The sequence below is a fragment of the Colletotrichum spaethianum genome (genome assembly GCF_022836535.1).
Source record: "Colletotrichum spaethianum MAFF 239500 DNA, contig12, whole genome shotgun sequence".
NCBI classification, from domain to species: Eukaryota; Fungi; Ascomycota; class Sordariomycetes; order Glomerellales; family Glomerellaceae; genus Colletotrichum; species Colletotrichum spaethianum.
Genome location: NW_026054782.1, coordinates 644,766 through 661,432, shown reverse-complemented (window position 1 = coordinate 661,432; position 16,667 = coordinate 644,766). Strand labels below are relative to the sequence as shown.

The following is a 16,667-nucleotide window of genomic DNA, read 5'->3' as shown; positions in this document are numbered from 1 at the left end:
ATAGTACTAGCCTATCCGTATCGTTGAGCAACCGTGTCTCCGCGTTTCTATTTACGTCCTCGTAGAAGCCAATTACCCATTGCAAAACGAACTCGTCCAAGCCTCCAATACCATTGGGCTTCATTTCTCATCGGCCAACTCAAAAGTGCTTTTTTCCTTGGTAGGCTGGCACATCGTGAGTTTCCACATCCGTGTCGAAAAGTAAGAGAACTAGTATCCCTCCTTTGCAGCCCACCACTGAGCTTGTTGGATGGCGATGGGGATTCCGAGCAATTCATTCAGGTCTCGCTGATCAGGAAGACGCTGTAACTCGAACTGGAAGTATGCTCCTCCCTTCTTGTTCGTGAGGATGTGGACCTTCGTAACTCGATAGAGTCCATCATACCGGATGCCGTGCGAAGGACGGTAGGCACCTCCTTTTCCGGAAGCGGATCGCAGCACGCGGACAGGGTTACCATTCGTCAGAGACAGGTGAAGAAGCTTGGTGCCATCCTTGTTCTGAGGTGCCTGGCCAGTGTGGGCATGCGCTCCAGAGCCAGAGTAGTGAAGAGTGGTTCCATAATCGGCGTCACAACTCTCGTATGCGCCGGAGATCACGACTGAGTAGGCACCTTGGCTTGCGTGGCCGGATATTCCACCCTGCCAGGATCCATGAGCACCGTTGAAAACGGCGGCAACCTGCATAGGCCACCATGTACCAGCTTCAATTCCGTTATGTCCGAAAGCACGGGAGCTCTTCTTCAGGTTCGCCATCTCTGGGTTGTATGCGTAGCTCTTGACCTTCCCTTGTATATAAGCAATGCCGCGCATCGGTCCTTCGACTCCAAAGATGGGATGGTCTAACGGAGGGAGGCGGAATTCTTCGGTCTTGGCGCCAGGGTCTTTGGCCGACTTCTTGATCGACTTGGGTTTCTTGGTCGACTCAGCGTCTTCGGTTGCGTCGGCAAGTAACATGCCGTCGTCCTCATCATCATTAACGAAAAGGGATGCCTCGCTATCAGCCCACGTACTGCTGAGGGCCTTGGCTCGAGTCTTCTGGCTTTCACTAAAGTAAATCTGCAAGCCAGCTTGAGTCGGTTCCCAAATAAATCGGAGACAGCTCTCCAGAGGCTTTCGAGTTGTGGATGGGAGAGTCTCTGGGCCCCAAGATCGGGTTTCGAGCCAGTTCAAAAACTGGTCGAGGCGATCTAGAAGCTCAGTCGGCGAAACCGATCCTGGCCTGTTCCGTTTGGCGAGGATTCCGATGGTGCCAGCGACCTTGTGACGAACGTGCTCCACATACGCGCGAACATCGGTAACCACAGGGACCTTGATGGTTTTGGGGTTGTAGTTAGCGAATCCATCCTTGGTCTTCTGGCCACTAGAATCAGATAACTGAGCGGTCAAAACGCAAGGTTCTGCCACAACCTTGTCGTGAGTCTGGACATTGTCCTGGGTATTGGGTTCGGTGGCGGCTTCGATAGGATGACTCTGATACGGTCGCTTGGCAGGAAGATCGATCTCATCTTCGGCGCATCTCTTCGGATGTTTCTCCGTGAAGCAATCAATTTCCTCAGACATCTTATATGCTTTGCTGTAGTAATGAATCGCGTCTTGCCTACTGATTAAAGTAAGAAAACTAGTTATGAACACGATGATTTCTATGTACCAGTGAACACACTCGTCGCTCATCAGTGCCCCGTATTTACACTTACCTATATGTATGGCCTACTCTGTGTGTTGCCAATGGACGATGATGACTGAAGTCGGCGGACCAGTTGGCAAAGAAAGCTGCGAGGCATTTAGCTAGGTTTTTCAAAATGGTAAAGAATAATCTGACCTGCCTCAGAACTCGTATGGGGTCCTAGGCTGAAGACTCAGCTTAGTGCTCCGGTTGGAGATTGTCGAAATACACCTTGGGTTGTAGTAGAGGACAGCGAACTGAGAGTTGCAGATGGCGAGGAGAAGTCAAGGTTTTCAGGTGGAACAAAATATTTCTCTGTTCTCTGTCATAGACAAACTAAAATGGAAAGCGCTCACGGCGAATTCTAGAAAGACATGTAGGCGGAGACACTGCTTAGTCGGGGTGCGGCTTACAGGCAAGTTGTGGGCTTCCGTCTTCTCTGCTCACTAGTACTAGAACGGGAGATACGGACAGAATCTTAAGGGATGATTGATATGTGAGTCCAGATGGAGCAAGGTGCTCTTGCCGTCTGATTTCGTCCTATCTTTGGTAGAGTAAACATTAAATGGAATTCACCTTTAGTGATTTAGGTCAGACGACGCCAGTAATCTCACTGTTTTGGTCACAGTAGTTATAATGGGAGCGCGAATGGAAGCTTTAGTGGTGAATTGATGAACTAAGACTGTCAGACACGGGTGTGATCGTTTCTATTATCTTGATAACAAACATAAAGAAATGGTTAAGCAAGACCTAGAGTGGTGACTACTAGAACATGTGAAGAAAATTTGGATACTCTCTGTCGTCCAGCCTAACAAGGAAAAGGAAGAAGGATCAAATGAAAACTTCAAAGGAGGTCATTCAACTAGAATCCGACGATCTACAGATATTTTCCCGTCTAAGCTGATCAAAAGCCGAAGATGGGAAAATGGGACAGAGTATCAAGCAGCCAAGGGTTAGTCACGTCAAGTCAGATGACTCAAGATATTCTTATATCACTTTGTGTTAGTCAAGACTATCTTGCGAAGTCGTAGGGCAAATGCTGCTGTGCGCGTAGCCACGTTTTAGATGTAGACGCTAAGCTGTGAAAGTAGGAATAAAGCAACGAAATTCGGTTCTCTCACTTAGTTCAAGGGGTAGGAAGTAACTTCACATATAACGATCCATGCTGTTCAAGCGACGAGATTCCGCAGGCGGTGGGCTTGAACATTTTACACATTGGGATTTCATTTCCCTTCCCAATGTGTCAAATCAGACTTAGTCAACAAAGCGGGTACTCACTAACGAAGACCTTGCTTAGCGCACATAAAGTTTCCTGTCCGCCACGTGCACTTCTCAATGTCTCATAAGTAATGCATGATTGGGAATGTCAGCTTACGAGTCCTCGAAGTCATAAAAGCTGAAGCTACTCAGTCGCCAAACGTGAAACACAGAGACAAGTTGCAAAGACATCTAGCAACAACGTCTGAGGGGACCTAAACATACAATAGTTTAGAAACCCATAAGTCGTAGCAGAAAGCTAAATAGACAAAAGGCGCAGTAATTGTAACTCCTATCTACGGTTTGTACCAGCTGATATGCACCCCGCACGGAACCAGCATCGAGATAAATTGACAACATGCCGAAATAGGCATTTAGAGATATGCGTCTCCAGGATTCCCTTGCTAAGCGGTCCTATCATGACTTATCTCTTATCTGCTGGCTTCGGTGCAGAAATGCCGGAGAGGAGAAGGCACTGACCCCGCACGATTGCCAGGTGTTCCGATATCTCGAGAAGCTGGGGCGGCCGCTCTTCGGGCACCTCATGCAACGTTCGATGGTTGTTGTCTCGCTAAAGTTCTGTTTGATCCGAGACCAGTCTTCCAATGGAGTCCTCCAACACCCAACGACGGATAACAAAACGATCATCTTATGCGTGTGTGAACACATCATTTTCCCAACTACATGAGACTAACTGACAGTCTTCGAAAGCTGCTCGCGATGTCGAAGACAGAAAATCAAGTGCTCGGGGCTTCACCCATGCAACAACTGCACTCAACGGCGGCTCACATGCATATTCGATGAACGAGATAACAAGGTGATGGTGACACAAGGGTGCGCAAATTTGCCCTGACCACAGAAAGCGTGGTTCATGAGATTACCGATCTAATCAATTTGTCTAGATACTTGTCCGAGCTACAGCAAAAAATAGCGCGGTTGGAACGCGCCCAAGCAAGAGCTTTTGCCGAACAGAGCTTGAAACATGACGATGTCAGTGATGCTGATAAGGTCACTCGTCGTGAAGGTTTCCACCCCATCATTCGACCTTTTTGACTCTGGACTAATCCCTAAGCCAGAAGGAGACGAAGATGGTTCCCGCTACGACGAGAACCGGAGGCCCAGCTCTCATATCCCAAAAGAAACATCCCGAGACTCACCACTTAGGGATACAGAAGGGCCAGATTTGACTAACCCTCTCACGACAACACCGTCTCGCTTTTGCACGTCCGCTTCAAACGGCCAACCTTGTAAGTGCTACTTTTGAGCGCTGAGAATAACTGATGCAGAACGAAAACTTAACTCTCTTCAGATTTCCTTGGCTCTTCTTCAAACTGGTCGTTCTCTCGGCAAGTTCTGAGCGTTACACATGAGCATGTTTGCCAATCTCCACTCCCAACGAACAGTCTCTTGTTCGATGGCTGTGCATATGACCTCGGATGGAACGGTTCTAGGACCACACAAACCTTGGACAACCGACTAATACCAAGCTACGATTACGCCATTTTTCTCATCAACGCGGTCAAATTCCATTGTGGTCAAATGTTTCATCTCTTCGAAGAGGACGAGTTCATGCGCCACATGCAGACCTTTTACTTAAAATCGTCTACCGACAGAGCAGAAGAGGATAGCCTTTGGTACATACACTTTCTTGTGGTCTTGGCTTTTGGGAAGAGTCTCATCCAACGAAAGAACCAAGGGAAGAGACCTGCTGGAGCTGAATTCTTCGTGAGGGCACTCCAACTTCTTCCCGATGTTACCGCCCTTTGCAAAGAACCGATTCTGTCAACAGAAATACTTTGCTCCATGGCTTGGTATTACCAAGCCTTGGATTTCCGACACGCAGCTCACAACTTTGTAACCATGACTTCTTTGAACCTATGTTACAGAGTGGGTTTTGCTAACAACTTGGGTAGATCGGACAGGCCAAAAGCGTAGCAATGAACCATGGCATGCATACGGACATGCCTGTGATAGACCTAGGACCGGGTCTTGTCCAGAGATGTCGCAAAATCTGGTGGACCGTCTACGTTTTAGATCGACAAATGACTTCGCTGATGGGTCTTCCTCAGTCCACATTAGATGAAGGCGTTAATTGCCAGCTGCCTTCGTACCCGGGCTCGGTTCACCGCACCACTGCGTTGAGTATGCAGATTAAATTCGCTCGAATCATCGCTGAGATTAGCAGCAGTAAGTTTCCGTCTTGTTACAATGGAAAATCCGTACTACCAAAGACTCATACCCTTTTACTTAGCTGTCTACGGTGCACACGGCCGACTGAGCAAGAGGTTCGTTCTCAGCACCAAGGCAGTCCTGCAGAGCATCGTTTCCGTGGCCGATGAGCTACGAACCTCATTTCCACTGTATGCGGATGAGCGGTTTGACGGTATCTCACGGCTTTCTGCCCATCTACATCTTTTGTACTACCAGGTGAGCCGTAATTCTCAACCCTTGTCGTCTCGATACTTTACTCATGTTTAACACAAGTGCATCATCCTTGCAACAAGACCTCTACTTCTCTGTTGCTTGATCAAAAGATTCGACTCGCCACTCGAGGCGGATTCACTAATGGCGTCCCCAAAAGTCCGAAATCCGTTGCAAATGTGTGCGGAATCTGCCATCCAAATTCTCAATATTCTCGACAGACTGAGAGCTCAAGGTTTACTTGGTATGCTTGTTCCGACTGGCATGTTGAGGTCCCAGAAACTGACTTCGATCTAAAGAAACATTCCTCCCACTGGATCTTGATTCTCTCTTTGTATCGACGGTTGCCCTCCTCGTTGCTCGCGGGGTCGACTCGCGGTTAACAGAGAGCCAGTCACCATGGCTTGAAAAGTCAACCGCCATTCTCGAGGAAATGATTGCTAGCGGCAATCTCATCGCCGAATTCCGGAAAAACGAGATGCAAAAGCTGGAGGAGATGCTAGTCGAGTTCCAAGCCACTCAGCCTCGTGCATTGAGCGGTCCAGTCACTGCTCCTACAGGGGCGTCTTGGCAACATACAGATACAAGTCTTCAGGCATCAGTACGGGCGGATGCGCTGGAGTCTATCAGCCAGGATGCTTTACCAGTCTACAGGGAATTTACCAAAGAGAGCAGCAGTCAGGCGGAGGATTTGACTACCCAGCAGATTATCGATGTCGTCAATTCCATGGAGTGGGAAGACAATGAGTGGATGTCTTTCACTATGGTTCACGACGAAACCTAATGGTGCGGGTCCAAATGGAAAATTTGGTACAATTAATGTATTCTCAATTTGCCAAGGAAAGTTAAATTCATTGTAGTGCTATACGCCCGGCATATTCGGTTACTATGTCGCGTGATTCTTAGTTATCCATACAACACGAAGTGTTCAATACGCTCGTTTTAAAGCTTCGATGTCTGGTGTTTCTCAATGCCGGGATACAGAATATCAACTTCCTGTTCTGGACTTGTAGTGAGTTGGTAACGTTACAATCAGTGCAGTCGAGGTAGAGAAAACCAACAAGGGTGCCACTCGGGCTCGGTTCCGATCTCAACTTGCTTCTTGCGATTTGGGGGGTAACCTGCGTGGTGAGACTAGCGTCCCGCTCGCGTACATGGGACATTTATCTCCAGCAATCCGCTTTAACAGAGGGTGAGGGGAATGTACCCCTCAATCTTTGTGTAATAGCCGACAAGACGTGCGGCCCCCAAATGCTAGGGTGCCAGTCTCGTATCAGAAGTTTTCGAGCTTCTAGAATAGGTGATGGCCCCAGTGCGCGTGAAACGGTAGGGAAATGAGCGGTCGATGACGCAGATCAGATACATTGTCAGCTAATGAAAACGTAAAAACGCTTGGTATTTAATGAATGATGCGCTTCTGTCCAGTGTTCCAACGAGGTCAATCTCGCGCGTCGTGTATCCCAAAAAAGGGTTGACTTGCATAGTACCCACGATGTTCTCGCCAGCGGTCCTTGTGCCTGCTCTCACGCTGGCCTTGGGTTCATTAGCCAATGGCCAGAGTAAGGACAGCCTGAGCGTTGGCAATGGCTTTATCGACTACGAAGCTGGCCAAATCAGCGGCCAAATCGTCCACGACTCCCAGACGCTAGCTTCCCTCAAAACCAGTTCAGGCTTTGATTTCCTTCCCTACGACTTTCTCTCAAACTTGACGATCAACGGCGCCCATCATCTAGGCGATGTAACATTCCGCTTCAAGGTCGCTGGCGCCAGTAATTGGACCGAAGTCGACTCCGCTGCAAACAGGAGTGCCGTCCAGGGTCTGGACAATCTTGCACCAGGTGTCATTGCTGGCGCGGATCTGGCCTCAACATTGCCACGCGGTATACCGTTGATGGTCACCCGCGAGTGGCTGACCGAGGGCGGAGGTCTTGCTCTCCGTGTGAATTTGACAAACAAGGCTAACACGACCGTCGAACTCGGATCACTGGGCCTTCCAGTTGTCATCAACAACATCTTCGAGACACGCTCAGCCGAGGATATACAGGCGAAGTGCTCACTGGCAGACCCATACATCGGACTTGATGCTGGATATGTCCGCTTGTCCCCCGTTAAGGGACTAGGCAACGCACTTGTGGTAGCGCCTCTCGGAAAAAGCCCATTCGAAGCTTGGAGACTCCTCAGCGAACCTCAGGGAGACTACTGGTACCAGACGCAAACGTACGAAGGAAACTACGAGTGGATGATACACTCGCAAGCATGGGCTGAGAACGATTGGAAGGGTACCGAACCTTGGAATATTCCCACGGCAAAGACACTAAAGCCGGGTGAGACTTACTCCGTCGGACTCAAGTTCGGCGTCGCCGATAGCATTCAGACTATCGAGGATGCTGTGGTCAACTCCGGCCTTCCTCTCGCTGTCGGTATTCCTGGATATGTCGTACCTACTGATCTCACCGCACGTCTATACCTGACACATTCTTCTTCGGTCAGGTATATCGAGAGCCATGGTTCTTTCACCATTGACCAAGATGCCGACGCGAAGGGGGCGCCATACCTCCTTACCCCTACCACGGGCACCTGGGGAAGAACTAAGATTACCGTCGTCTACGAGGATGGCAAGACTCAAACTGTCCACTACTTCATTACCAAGCCAGCGCCAGAGACACTTTCTGATTTGGGACACTTCCTCACTACTGCTGCCCACTACACGAATGAAGCTGACGCTTTCGGAAGAGCCCCTTCTATCATGGGCTATGACCGAGAAGTCAACGCCATTGTCGAACAGGATGAGCGAGTTTGGATTGCAGGTCTCAGCGATGAAGGCGGTACTGGAGCATACGTCGCTGCAGCCACAAAGCTTTTTGTTCAACCCGTTGAAAGAGAAGTTGCAGTTCTGGACGAATTCATCCACGAGACCATTCTCGGAACCATCCAGCCGCCTGACTCGTTTGCTGTACGAGCAAGTGGTTTTTACTATGAACCCGGTGCAGTCAATTATACCTACAACCCCGAGTTCGACTGGACGACTTGGGCCTCCTGGAACAAGGAGAGAGCCTACACCACCGTCCGTGCCTACAATTACGTCCATCCCGTGGTTGCGTATTGGTCCATGTACCGTGTAGCAAGAGATTACCCTCAAGTCAAGACTCGGGCCCAATGGAGCTGGTACTTGAACCAGGCCTATAATACTGTCCAGTACTGTCTTGCTGACGGCGCCCCTGATTGCGACTATGGTTTGACCGGCTTAATGGGCGAGACTGTATTTGCCGAGCTTCTTGAGGATCTCAAGAGAGAGAACATGACGCAAGAGGCTGCCGCCTTTGAAGACTCAATGCGTTTCCGCGCAGAATTCTGGGACACTCTTGCAGTACCCTTTGGAAGTGAGATGGCCTGGGACAGCACGGGACAGGAAGGTGTCTACTATTGGACCAAGTAAGCCCCTCTCAGCAGTCAGCACTTGCCTTGTGATCCTGTTGGCTAATTTTGAACAGCTACTTCGGTCTCAACAACACAGCAACCAAGGCTATTGATAGTGTTACAGCATACATGCCAACCGTTGCACACTGGGGCTGGAACGGAAACGCCCGAAGGTACTGGGACTTCAACTACGGCGCCAAGTACGCCGACACCGAGCGCCAGATCCACCACTATGGCTCCGGTCTTAACTCGCTTCCCATGCTACACTACTTCGAGCGGAACCCGACAGACTTTAATGCCATCCGTGTCGCGTTCGCGGGCAACACCGCGCCTCTGACCAATATCGACGCCGAGGGCTTCCCCTCAGCGGCGTTTCACTCGTTCCCAGAGAATCTCTTTTGGGACCCGTACACTGGCGACTATGGTCTTGGGTTCTTGGCTCTTGGCCTTGGTCAGACGTTGTATGTCGTCAACCACGAGACTTATGGCGAGGTGGTCTTTGGCGGTAACGTTGTCGCTTCAAACAGTACTGCTGTTGTCGCAGAGCCACGAGATGCTGTTCGGCGCCGGGTTTTTATTGCAGACTTGGGTCTCAAAGTCTCGCTCAGTGCTGGAGCTATCCAGACTGTCACATATGACCGTGAGGAACAGACGTTGAAGCTCGCCGTGAGCCCTGCTGCGTCAGAGGCTGCACTGCAGGCTAACTCGACTGTTATCTGGCTTACATATACAACTTTGACAGACGCAAAATTCGCTGTGCAAGAGGCAGCCGTGTCCAGAGGCGGATATATGGTGGACCTATCCGCTGGACAAGCACACGTTTTGATCTCCAAGTCGCAGTAGCTCGAGGCGCTGAGTTGGACTAAGCATCGCTTCTCAAATTGCGCAAATTAATACGGCTCAATAAGTTGTTTTCCAATCACGACTTTTTAGCAAATCTCTTGAACTTAGATGAGCCCTTACGAGTTCTCTTGCTTCGCCCTGATATTGTGTTAAAGAATCGAAACCTCAAGGAAGTCGGCGGTTAACATCTTAAACTTCACTCCCATTAAGCAATAACAGATCGTGCAGCGAGTGTGGTATAACGACTGACAACTCCCTGTCTTCATGTCTCTACCTGCTATATCCACTAAGTAGTCTTCATCGCATTGAGACTAGACTAAAGCGAAACACGCCGTATGCCGTCATGATGGTCGTCGACTCGGTATTTTAGTAATTTGGGTCTCGCCTACAGGAATAATGTTTACCACTTGGTCAGGACTACCGAAAGATTTTTGTTGGGAGTTCGATGTGTATCTCCTGACGGTTTTAGTCATAAAAGACGATGAGGTGCTGCTCCTAGCGTCTATCATTGACGTGCAAGATGTCTTGCCGATGCCGAGTGACACTAGTCGACCCTTCCCAAACCCACTGCAGGCTATGGGTACTTAACACCTATGAATGGTTATCTCAAAGGATACTATGTCTAAAGTCAGAATTAGGCGCAAAGCGCACTCGAAGGAATCATTCTGAACCACGCCCCCTTGTGACCACGACCTTACCTCTAAAGCTCCCAGGGTCTTCAAGAGACCAACTGGCTTGTAAATATTTTCACAGTCTCCGTGAACTGCGGAAACATTAAATAGCACAACAGATATTAGGGAGACATTGAGTCTACGAGAGAACAATGAAAGGGATTGAATATATGGAGACAGCAAAAAGAGTTTTGGATAGCTTTTTATGGGTGTTTGAAGGGATTATCACGGACCCATCTATAGGCAAATGGGCAAGATCCATAGTGTTTCTGATAACCCTACAGACAATATCACTTTACGTGCATCTCACTTTCTCTTTCCATGGTTATGCTTCTGTTCTTCAAATGAGCCGTTTGCTGGTGACAACACAGTGATTGGTTTGTGACGTTTCCCCGGCCCATGTAATTGGAAGTCCAACTCAGCTGCTTGTCTTAGAAGGCAATAGAACGCTATGGCTTCCCACTCTTGGGACGGTAAGTTGGAGTAAGCTACGGTTTAGAATTCGAGTGATAGCACATCACTGGCATTACGATGCGATGACCTCAACTTCGATTTGGAGAAGTTAATATGGGGGTCTTTTACTCCGTCCGATTCAGTACAAAATGCGTCTTATCCACTGTGAAAACAAGAGTGTTCTCGGGTCCTAAAGTTTTGTGAACAAAGCAATCTCAGTGAAGAGCATTATCCGGAGCGTCGAGATGTCTACCATGTTCCGCCTGTCTTCAGTGTTCCCAATCGCTAGCAAGAGGGTCCTACGTCCCCCCGGCAAACCAGCGGCTTGCAGTTCATTCTTCCGCCAACAGTTTCATTCCACGCCGACCACCATGGGTCTCCTGTCGGACGCCATCAAGGAAGACCATCGTGAGCTCGAGGCCTACCACAAACACATCGTCACGTCCACCGATATAGACGAGCAAGCACGCTTTCAGAACCTCTTCGTTTGGGAGCTCGCCCGTCACGCCATCAGCGAGGAGCTCGTCATCTATCCAGCCCTAGAGAAGGAGGTGTTTGACGGCAAGGCCCTCGCCGACAGAGACCGCACAGAACACCAGGCTGTACGTATTTTGGGTTAGGTTTAGAAGAATCGTAGGATTGTTGCTAACTCTCATCAAAAGGTCAAGGAGAAGCTATATGAGTTCCAAAACCTCGATTCCCAAGACGCAGCCTTCGAGCCCACGCTCGAGTCTCTCATGAAGGATCTCCGACGTCACATCAAGGAGGAAGAGGAGGATGACCTGGTGCGGCTCGAGGAGGCCCTGGGCAGCGACAGGTCGAAGGCCATGGCGTCGAGCTTCGAGCTTACCAAGCGGTTCACGCCGACGCGGAGCCACCCGTCCGCCCCGGACAAGCCGCCGTTTGAGACGGTGGTCGGGTTGATGGCGGCGCCGTTGGATAAGCTGAGGGACATATTTGCCAAGTTTCCGACGGAGGAGGAGAAGGCCAAGGCGAAGGGCGAACTCTGAACCAAGTCGTACTCACATGGTATATAACGAGAATGTTCCACCACGGGATGATGAATAATGAACGAGCTCAGATGAACACGAGCAGGGGCCAAGGCATTGTGTCCCACTTCTCCAGGTTACCCCACACGCCAACCTCCAGACCATCTCCTTACCCCGCACTCTTCTTATTCTTCGCCTCATGTGCCCCATCTTTGCCGACGTCTCTAACATGACGATGCGCCTCTTCGACCTACTTCTACCAGGGCTTTCCCATGCAATTGGCTTCGTTGGCGGCCCTCCAGCCCAGAGGAAACGGGTCTGACTGATCGTCAAAGAATTGGTGCAGTGCCAGGGCCTCGAGGAGCCCGCCCGAATCACGTTGAGACTCCCAGATGACGGCCAGACATGATGAGCTGCAGAGCTGCAGAAGTAGACCAAAACTCACCACTCATCTTTGACCCGAATTGACCGAGGGGAGGTCCCCATCTGCCGAGAGATACCACTTCACCGCGTGGCAGTATTCCCACAAAAGACCCTACTGCGCCAGAAATGACGATGACACCGAGACCAAGGAGCCTGCGGGGATCTCTGCTTAGGCTAATCCTTTGAGTTCCGTCAATCGAATTCTAGTCTCCTGGGTCCTGGCGAAGCTGTTCGGCTCAACACATCGCGGCGCTTCACTGTTTAAAAAGACTTCTGCGCCTCAACCCGTTGGGGTCGTGAAATGTCTCTCACTCAGGTCTCGCTTCTGGACCAGACCCAACGCCCAACATGGTCTCCTCCAAGTCACTTTTCGTGACCTTCGGTTTCGCCGCCAGCACCCTAGCGCAATCTTGCTGGCGCAACGCAACCTGCACCCACCCAACAGAAGCCTCGTTCCCCGGCCCCTGGGACGACAACATCTACGCGCCCGACTCGCGCACCGCGCGTCCCAAGTCCGTCCTCTCCCTAACCACCGGCGAACCCCTCGCTCAGTTTTCATCCTCCCCCTCTTCCACAACCCAAATCTTAAAGGGCAATGGCTCGGCGCTGGTCTTTGACTTTGGCGTCCTCGTCGGCGGCATCACGACGGTCAACTACACCCTCGCCGGCGGGCCCGCAACCCTCGGTCTTGCGTGGACGGAAGCAAAGAACTGGATCGGGGAGTACTCGGACAACTCCAACGGCAACTACCGCGGTCCGGGCCAGACCCTCATTTCGGACGACGGCGCGCTCTTCCACGATATCACCGCCCCGGCCGAGGGGTCGTACACCGTCCCCTCCGCCCAGCTCCGCGGCGGCTTCCGATACCTCACGTTGTATCTCATGACCAACTCCACCACGGCCAACACAACCCTCGCGATCGATGATGTCTCCCTGGAAATCGGCTTCCAGCCGACCTGGTCCAACCTCCGCGCTTACCAGGGCTACTTCCACTCCTCCGACGACCTCCTCAACAAAATCTGGTACAGCGGCGCCTACACCCTCCAGACCAACGCCGCGCCGCCGGAGACGGGACGTGTGCTGACCGAGGACGTCCGGGACGGCGGCTGGTTCAACAACGCCTGGCTCGGCGTCGGCGCCTCCCTCCTCCTGGACGGCGCGAAGCGCGACCGCTGGATCTGGCCAGGCGACATGGGCGTCGCCGTGCCCTCGGCCTTTGTCAGCACTGGCGACCTCGAGTCCGCCAGGAACGCCATCCAGACAATGTTGGACTTCCAGCGGCCCTCGGGAATATTCCCCCGCGCGGGGCCGCCGTACCTCGACGCGACCAGCGACACCTACCACATGTGGACCATGATCGGCGCGTACAACTACGTGCTCTTCTCCGGGGACCTCGCCTGGCTCGCGCGCAACTGGGCGACGTACCTCCGCGCAATGGACTACATCTACGCCAAGGTCCTCCCCGACACGGGCATCCTCAACGCCACGGCCACGGGCGACTGGGCACGGTACATCAACTCGATGAACGGCAGCGCGCCCAACATGCTCCTCTACCGCACCCTCACCACGGGCGCCTTCCTCGCCGACCTCGCCCCGGTCGGCGCTGCAAACTCGACGGCGGAGGCGAACCTCACAGAGACCTGGCTCGCGCGCGCGGAAACCCTAAAGGCCGCCATCAAAACCCACCTCTGGGACGCCGCCAAGGGCGCCTTCATCGACGGCTACAGGAACCGCACGCTCTACCCCCAAGACAGCAACAGCTACGCCGTCGCCTTTGGCGTCGTCGACCCCGCCGGCCCCGAGGCGGCCTCCATCTCCCGCGTGCTGACCGAGAACTGGACGCCCATCGGCCCGGCGTCCCCCGAGCTGCCGGGCAACGTCTCCCCCTTCATCTCCAGCATCGAGCTCGAGGCGCACTTCGTCGCCGGCCGCGCCGACAGGGCCCTGCGGCTGATCCGCGACAGCTGGGGGTGGTACCTCCACCACCCCAACGGCACGGGGTCGACCGTCATCGAGGGGTACCTCGTGGACGGCACGTTCGGGTACCGCAGCACGCGCGGGTACACCAACGACCCGAGCTACGTGAGCCACGCGCACGGGTGGAGCAGCGGGCCGACGAGCACGCTGACCGAGTACCTCGTCGGCCTGCGCGTGACGCGGCCGGCGGGGGCGGGGTGGAGCCTGAAGCCCGTGTTCGGGGAGGTGCCGGAGGCGCAGGCCGGCTTCACGACGGTGCTGGGGCGGTTCAGCGCCAAGTGGACGGTCGAAGGGGGCGTGGCGGCGGTGGAGTGGGACGTGCCTGAGGGCACGAGGGGGTGGGTAGAGCTTGGCGGCGAGGAGGGGAGGTGGGTTGACGGCGGGAAGGGGACGGCGAGCGTCAAGGTGAAGGGGACGTGTAATTCACGGCCCAAGACGCGGGAGACTTTATTCAGGCGATGTGATGATAGCTGAGTAGAAGGAAGAACCGTTTCTCTGATTCATGGTGAAGCGCTTAACCCCGGCTACCACCAGGGGCTGGATACGAGGCACCCCGAGCACGAGGTCCCGAGCGATCCGGCCGCGTCAGTACAGCTGATAAGGCGTGTTGAGGATCTACTCTGGGGGGGACTCGCGGGGGTCGATATCTGGCGGCAAAGCCCTCGGGGTTTGCGCATTGCCGTTTACGGATCCCCGACGTTGATTCGCTCCGGGACTCCGGGGCGCGTCGTCTCCCATCCGTACGCCGAAACTTGCCTTGCTAGCCAGGGAGACAAGCCGTCGCCAGTCCCTGGGCCGCGTCTGTGTAGCACGTCAAGAGTCCGGTCGATTTGGACGTCCGCCAACGGGGCTGGCTGCCTAAGCGGGCTGGACCAGACCCCGATGGACCTGCTGGAGATGACGAGTCGTTGAGGGTCTGTCGATGAGGCCCGAGATGCTCGGATTGGGGACAAGAGTCGCTGTAGTCATTCATATATGGCTGGAACGCTAGCTCAATGATTGACAAAGTCCGCGGCAGCAAAGTAAGCATGTTCTTCGCAACTCAAACTACCGGCTCAACGTCTAAACCTTTTGAACTGAGTTTGTTCTGGAAACAAACGGGGGCCGACCTCTACTTGCTTAGTTCGCCTTTGACATGCGCCAAAGCGACGCCGCCACCAGAATGTGGCCTATGTCTCGGATGGTCTGAGCCTCGCAGCAGCCCCGAACTCTCAAAAGTCGCCGTCGGGCGGTGGTGGCCTCCAACGGCTGACTCGAGCCTAGGAGACTGAACCCGGTCAGAGTTCGTCGGCGGCAAAAAGGTGGAAGTCAAAGACGTAAGCATGATGAAGACTGCAAAACAGATTCCAATCTCGATTATCTGGGTATCGTTTCTCGTTGACAGATGACAGTGTAGATATGCTCGTAGACTGTATGCCATGTGCAACGCTTTCTGTGAAAGCGGCTAGATCCTCATCTAGACAATAAGACACAGCCGCTTGGCGGTGACGTCTCTATGTTCCGACCCCAATCCCAATCCAAAAGAACTTTTCCAAAGCAAGAGGGACGACTTCATCCCCCAAAATAGTCGCTGCCATGGGCGCGAAATAACTCATGTCCCAGCCAAGACCAGCACTTGCTCAAGGCCGCGTCGTCTCCAGTCATGCAAGAACAAGTGAACCCCGCCGATTCCCCTCTCTCCAAACGCCAAGAACACCAAGGCCAAGATATTCCCAAACCGAATGAATCGCCCCGCATTACCAAATATTCGGTTCTTCTCGTAGAGACCCCCTCATCTTCGTTCAGACCGTTGACACCTGCATCGTCTCGGGGTCCTCTTGCACCGTGGTCGCGCGGTTCCTCGCGGCTCTTCGTTCCCGCCTCTCGGCCTCCCTGATCATCCTCCTCTGCCGCCGCCGGCGCTGCTGTTCGGGCCCGGCCTCCTTGCATGCGTCGACGCAGTGCATGATCATGTATAAGAAATGAAGAATGGCAGCGATGAGCTGGAGCCACATGTACCAAGGGGCCCAGGTGGCCTTCTCGGCGCGCAGGGGGTCGTCGCGCCAGGCGCGGTACTCGCGGTTGGGGCTGCCGGTGCTCCAGCCGTTGAGGATAATGAAGTAGAAGAAGGCAACGAGGCCGAGGACGAAGAGGACAAAATCGGCGACGACGATGGCGCCGGTGCGCATGCGCGGGATCTGGCCCGTCGAGTTGGCGAGAGTCACCATTTCCGTCATGGAGAAGATGATGCCCGAGGCGGACTGGTGGGGGAAATTAGCATACGGTGGCAGAGTGTGAAGCCAGACGTGGAGGAGACCTACGGTGACATAGCCTAGGGGGAAGTGGAAGCCGTATTTCGACAGCATGATGAGGGAGGCGAGGGCGCACACCTCAAAGACGACGAGGGTGAGGCGGAGGCAGAACTGGAGGATGCCATAGAGGGCGGGGATGCGCGGGCGCGCCATGCTGGCACGGCGGGAGTCGCCTCGGTCGCTCGGTGGGTTGCGGATGCTATCGTGGAATCATCCGCCAGCGGAAAGAATTCGCGGTGGTCGTTTTTGTGTCTTTTATGTC

General features: G+C 53.1%; 6 protein-coding genes across 6 annotated transcripts; 4 read left to right on the top strand and 2 right to left on the bottom strand.

The window, feature by feature from the left end:
- Window positions 1-210: 210 nt before the first annotated feature.
- On the bottom strand, window positions 211-1,560 carry ColSpa_05505 (E3 ubiquitin-protein ligase ORTHRUS 2; the record flags this gene model as incomplete). Its single annotated transcript, XM_049271717.1, has 1 exon — window positions 211-1,560. The coding sequence occupies one exon, from the start codon at window positions 1,558-1,560 to the stop codon at window positions 211-213; it is 1,350 nt and encodes a 449-aa protein (XP_049127674.1).
- A 4,214-nt stretch (window positions 1,561-5,774) lies between these two features.
- Window positions 5,775-6,125, top strand: ColSpa_05504 (uncharacterized protein; the record flags this gene model as incomplete). Its single annotated transcript, XM_049271716.1, has 1 exon — window positions 5,775-6,125. One exon carries the CDS (start codon window positions 5,775-5,777, stop codon window positions 6,123-6,125), a length of 351 nt encoding a protein of 116 aa, XP_049127673.1.
- A 708-nt stretch (window positions 6,126-6,833) lies between these two features.
- ColSpa_05503 (uncharacterized protein) lies at window positions 6,834-9,601 on the top strand (the record flags this gene model as incomplete). Its single annotated transcript, XM_049271715.1, has 2 exons — window positions 6,834-8,773; window positions 8,833-9,601. The coding sequence occupies 2 exons, from the start codon at window positions 6,834-6,836 to the stop codon at window positions 9,599-9,601; spliced, it is 2,709 nt and encodes a 902-aa protein (XP_049127672.1).
- A 1,495-nt stretch (window positions 9,602-11,096) lies between these two features.
- ColSpa_05502 (putative hexaprenyl pyrophosphate synthase, mitochondrial) lies at window positions 11,097-11,735 on the top strand (the record flags this gene model as incomplete). Its single annotated transcript, XM_049271714.1, has 2 exons — window positions 11,097-11,327; window positions 11,388-11,735. 2 exons carry the CDS (start codon window positions 11,097-11,099, stop codon window positions 11,733-11,735), a joined length of 579 nt encoding a protein of 192 aa, XP_049127671.1.
- Window positions 11,736-12,485: 750 nt separating this feature from the next.
- ColSpa_05501 (uncharacterized protein) lies at window positions 12,486-14,588 on the top strand (the record flags this gene model as incomplete). Its single annotated transcript, XM_049271713.1, has 1 exon — window positions 12,486-14,588. One exon carries the CDS (start codon window positions 12,486-12,488, stop codon window positions 14,586-14,588), a length of 2,103 nt encoding a protein of 700 aa, XP_049127670.1.
- Window positions 14,589-15,895: 1,307 nt separating this feature from the next.
- Window positions 15,896-16,558, bottom strand: ColSpa_05500 (uncharacterized protein; the record flags this gene model as incomplete). The annotated part of the gene is made up of 1 exon (XM_049271712.1): window positions 15,896-16,558. The coding sequence occupies one exon, from the start codon at window positions 16,556-16,558 to the stop codon at window positions 15,896-15,898; it is 663 nt and encodes a 220-aa protein (XP_049127669.1).
- Between the last annotated feature and the right edge of the window lie 109 nt (window positions 16,559-16,667).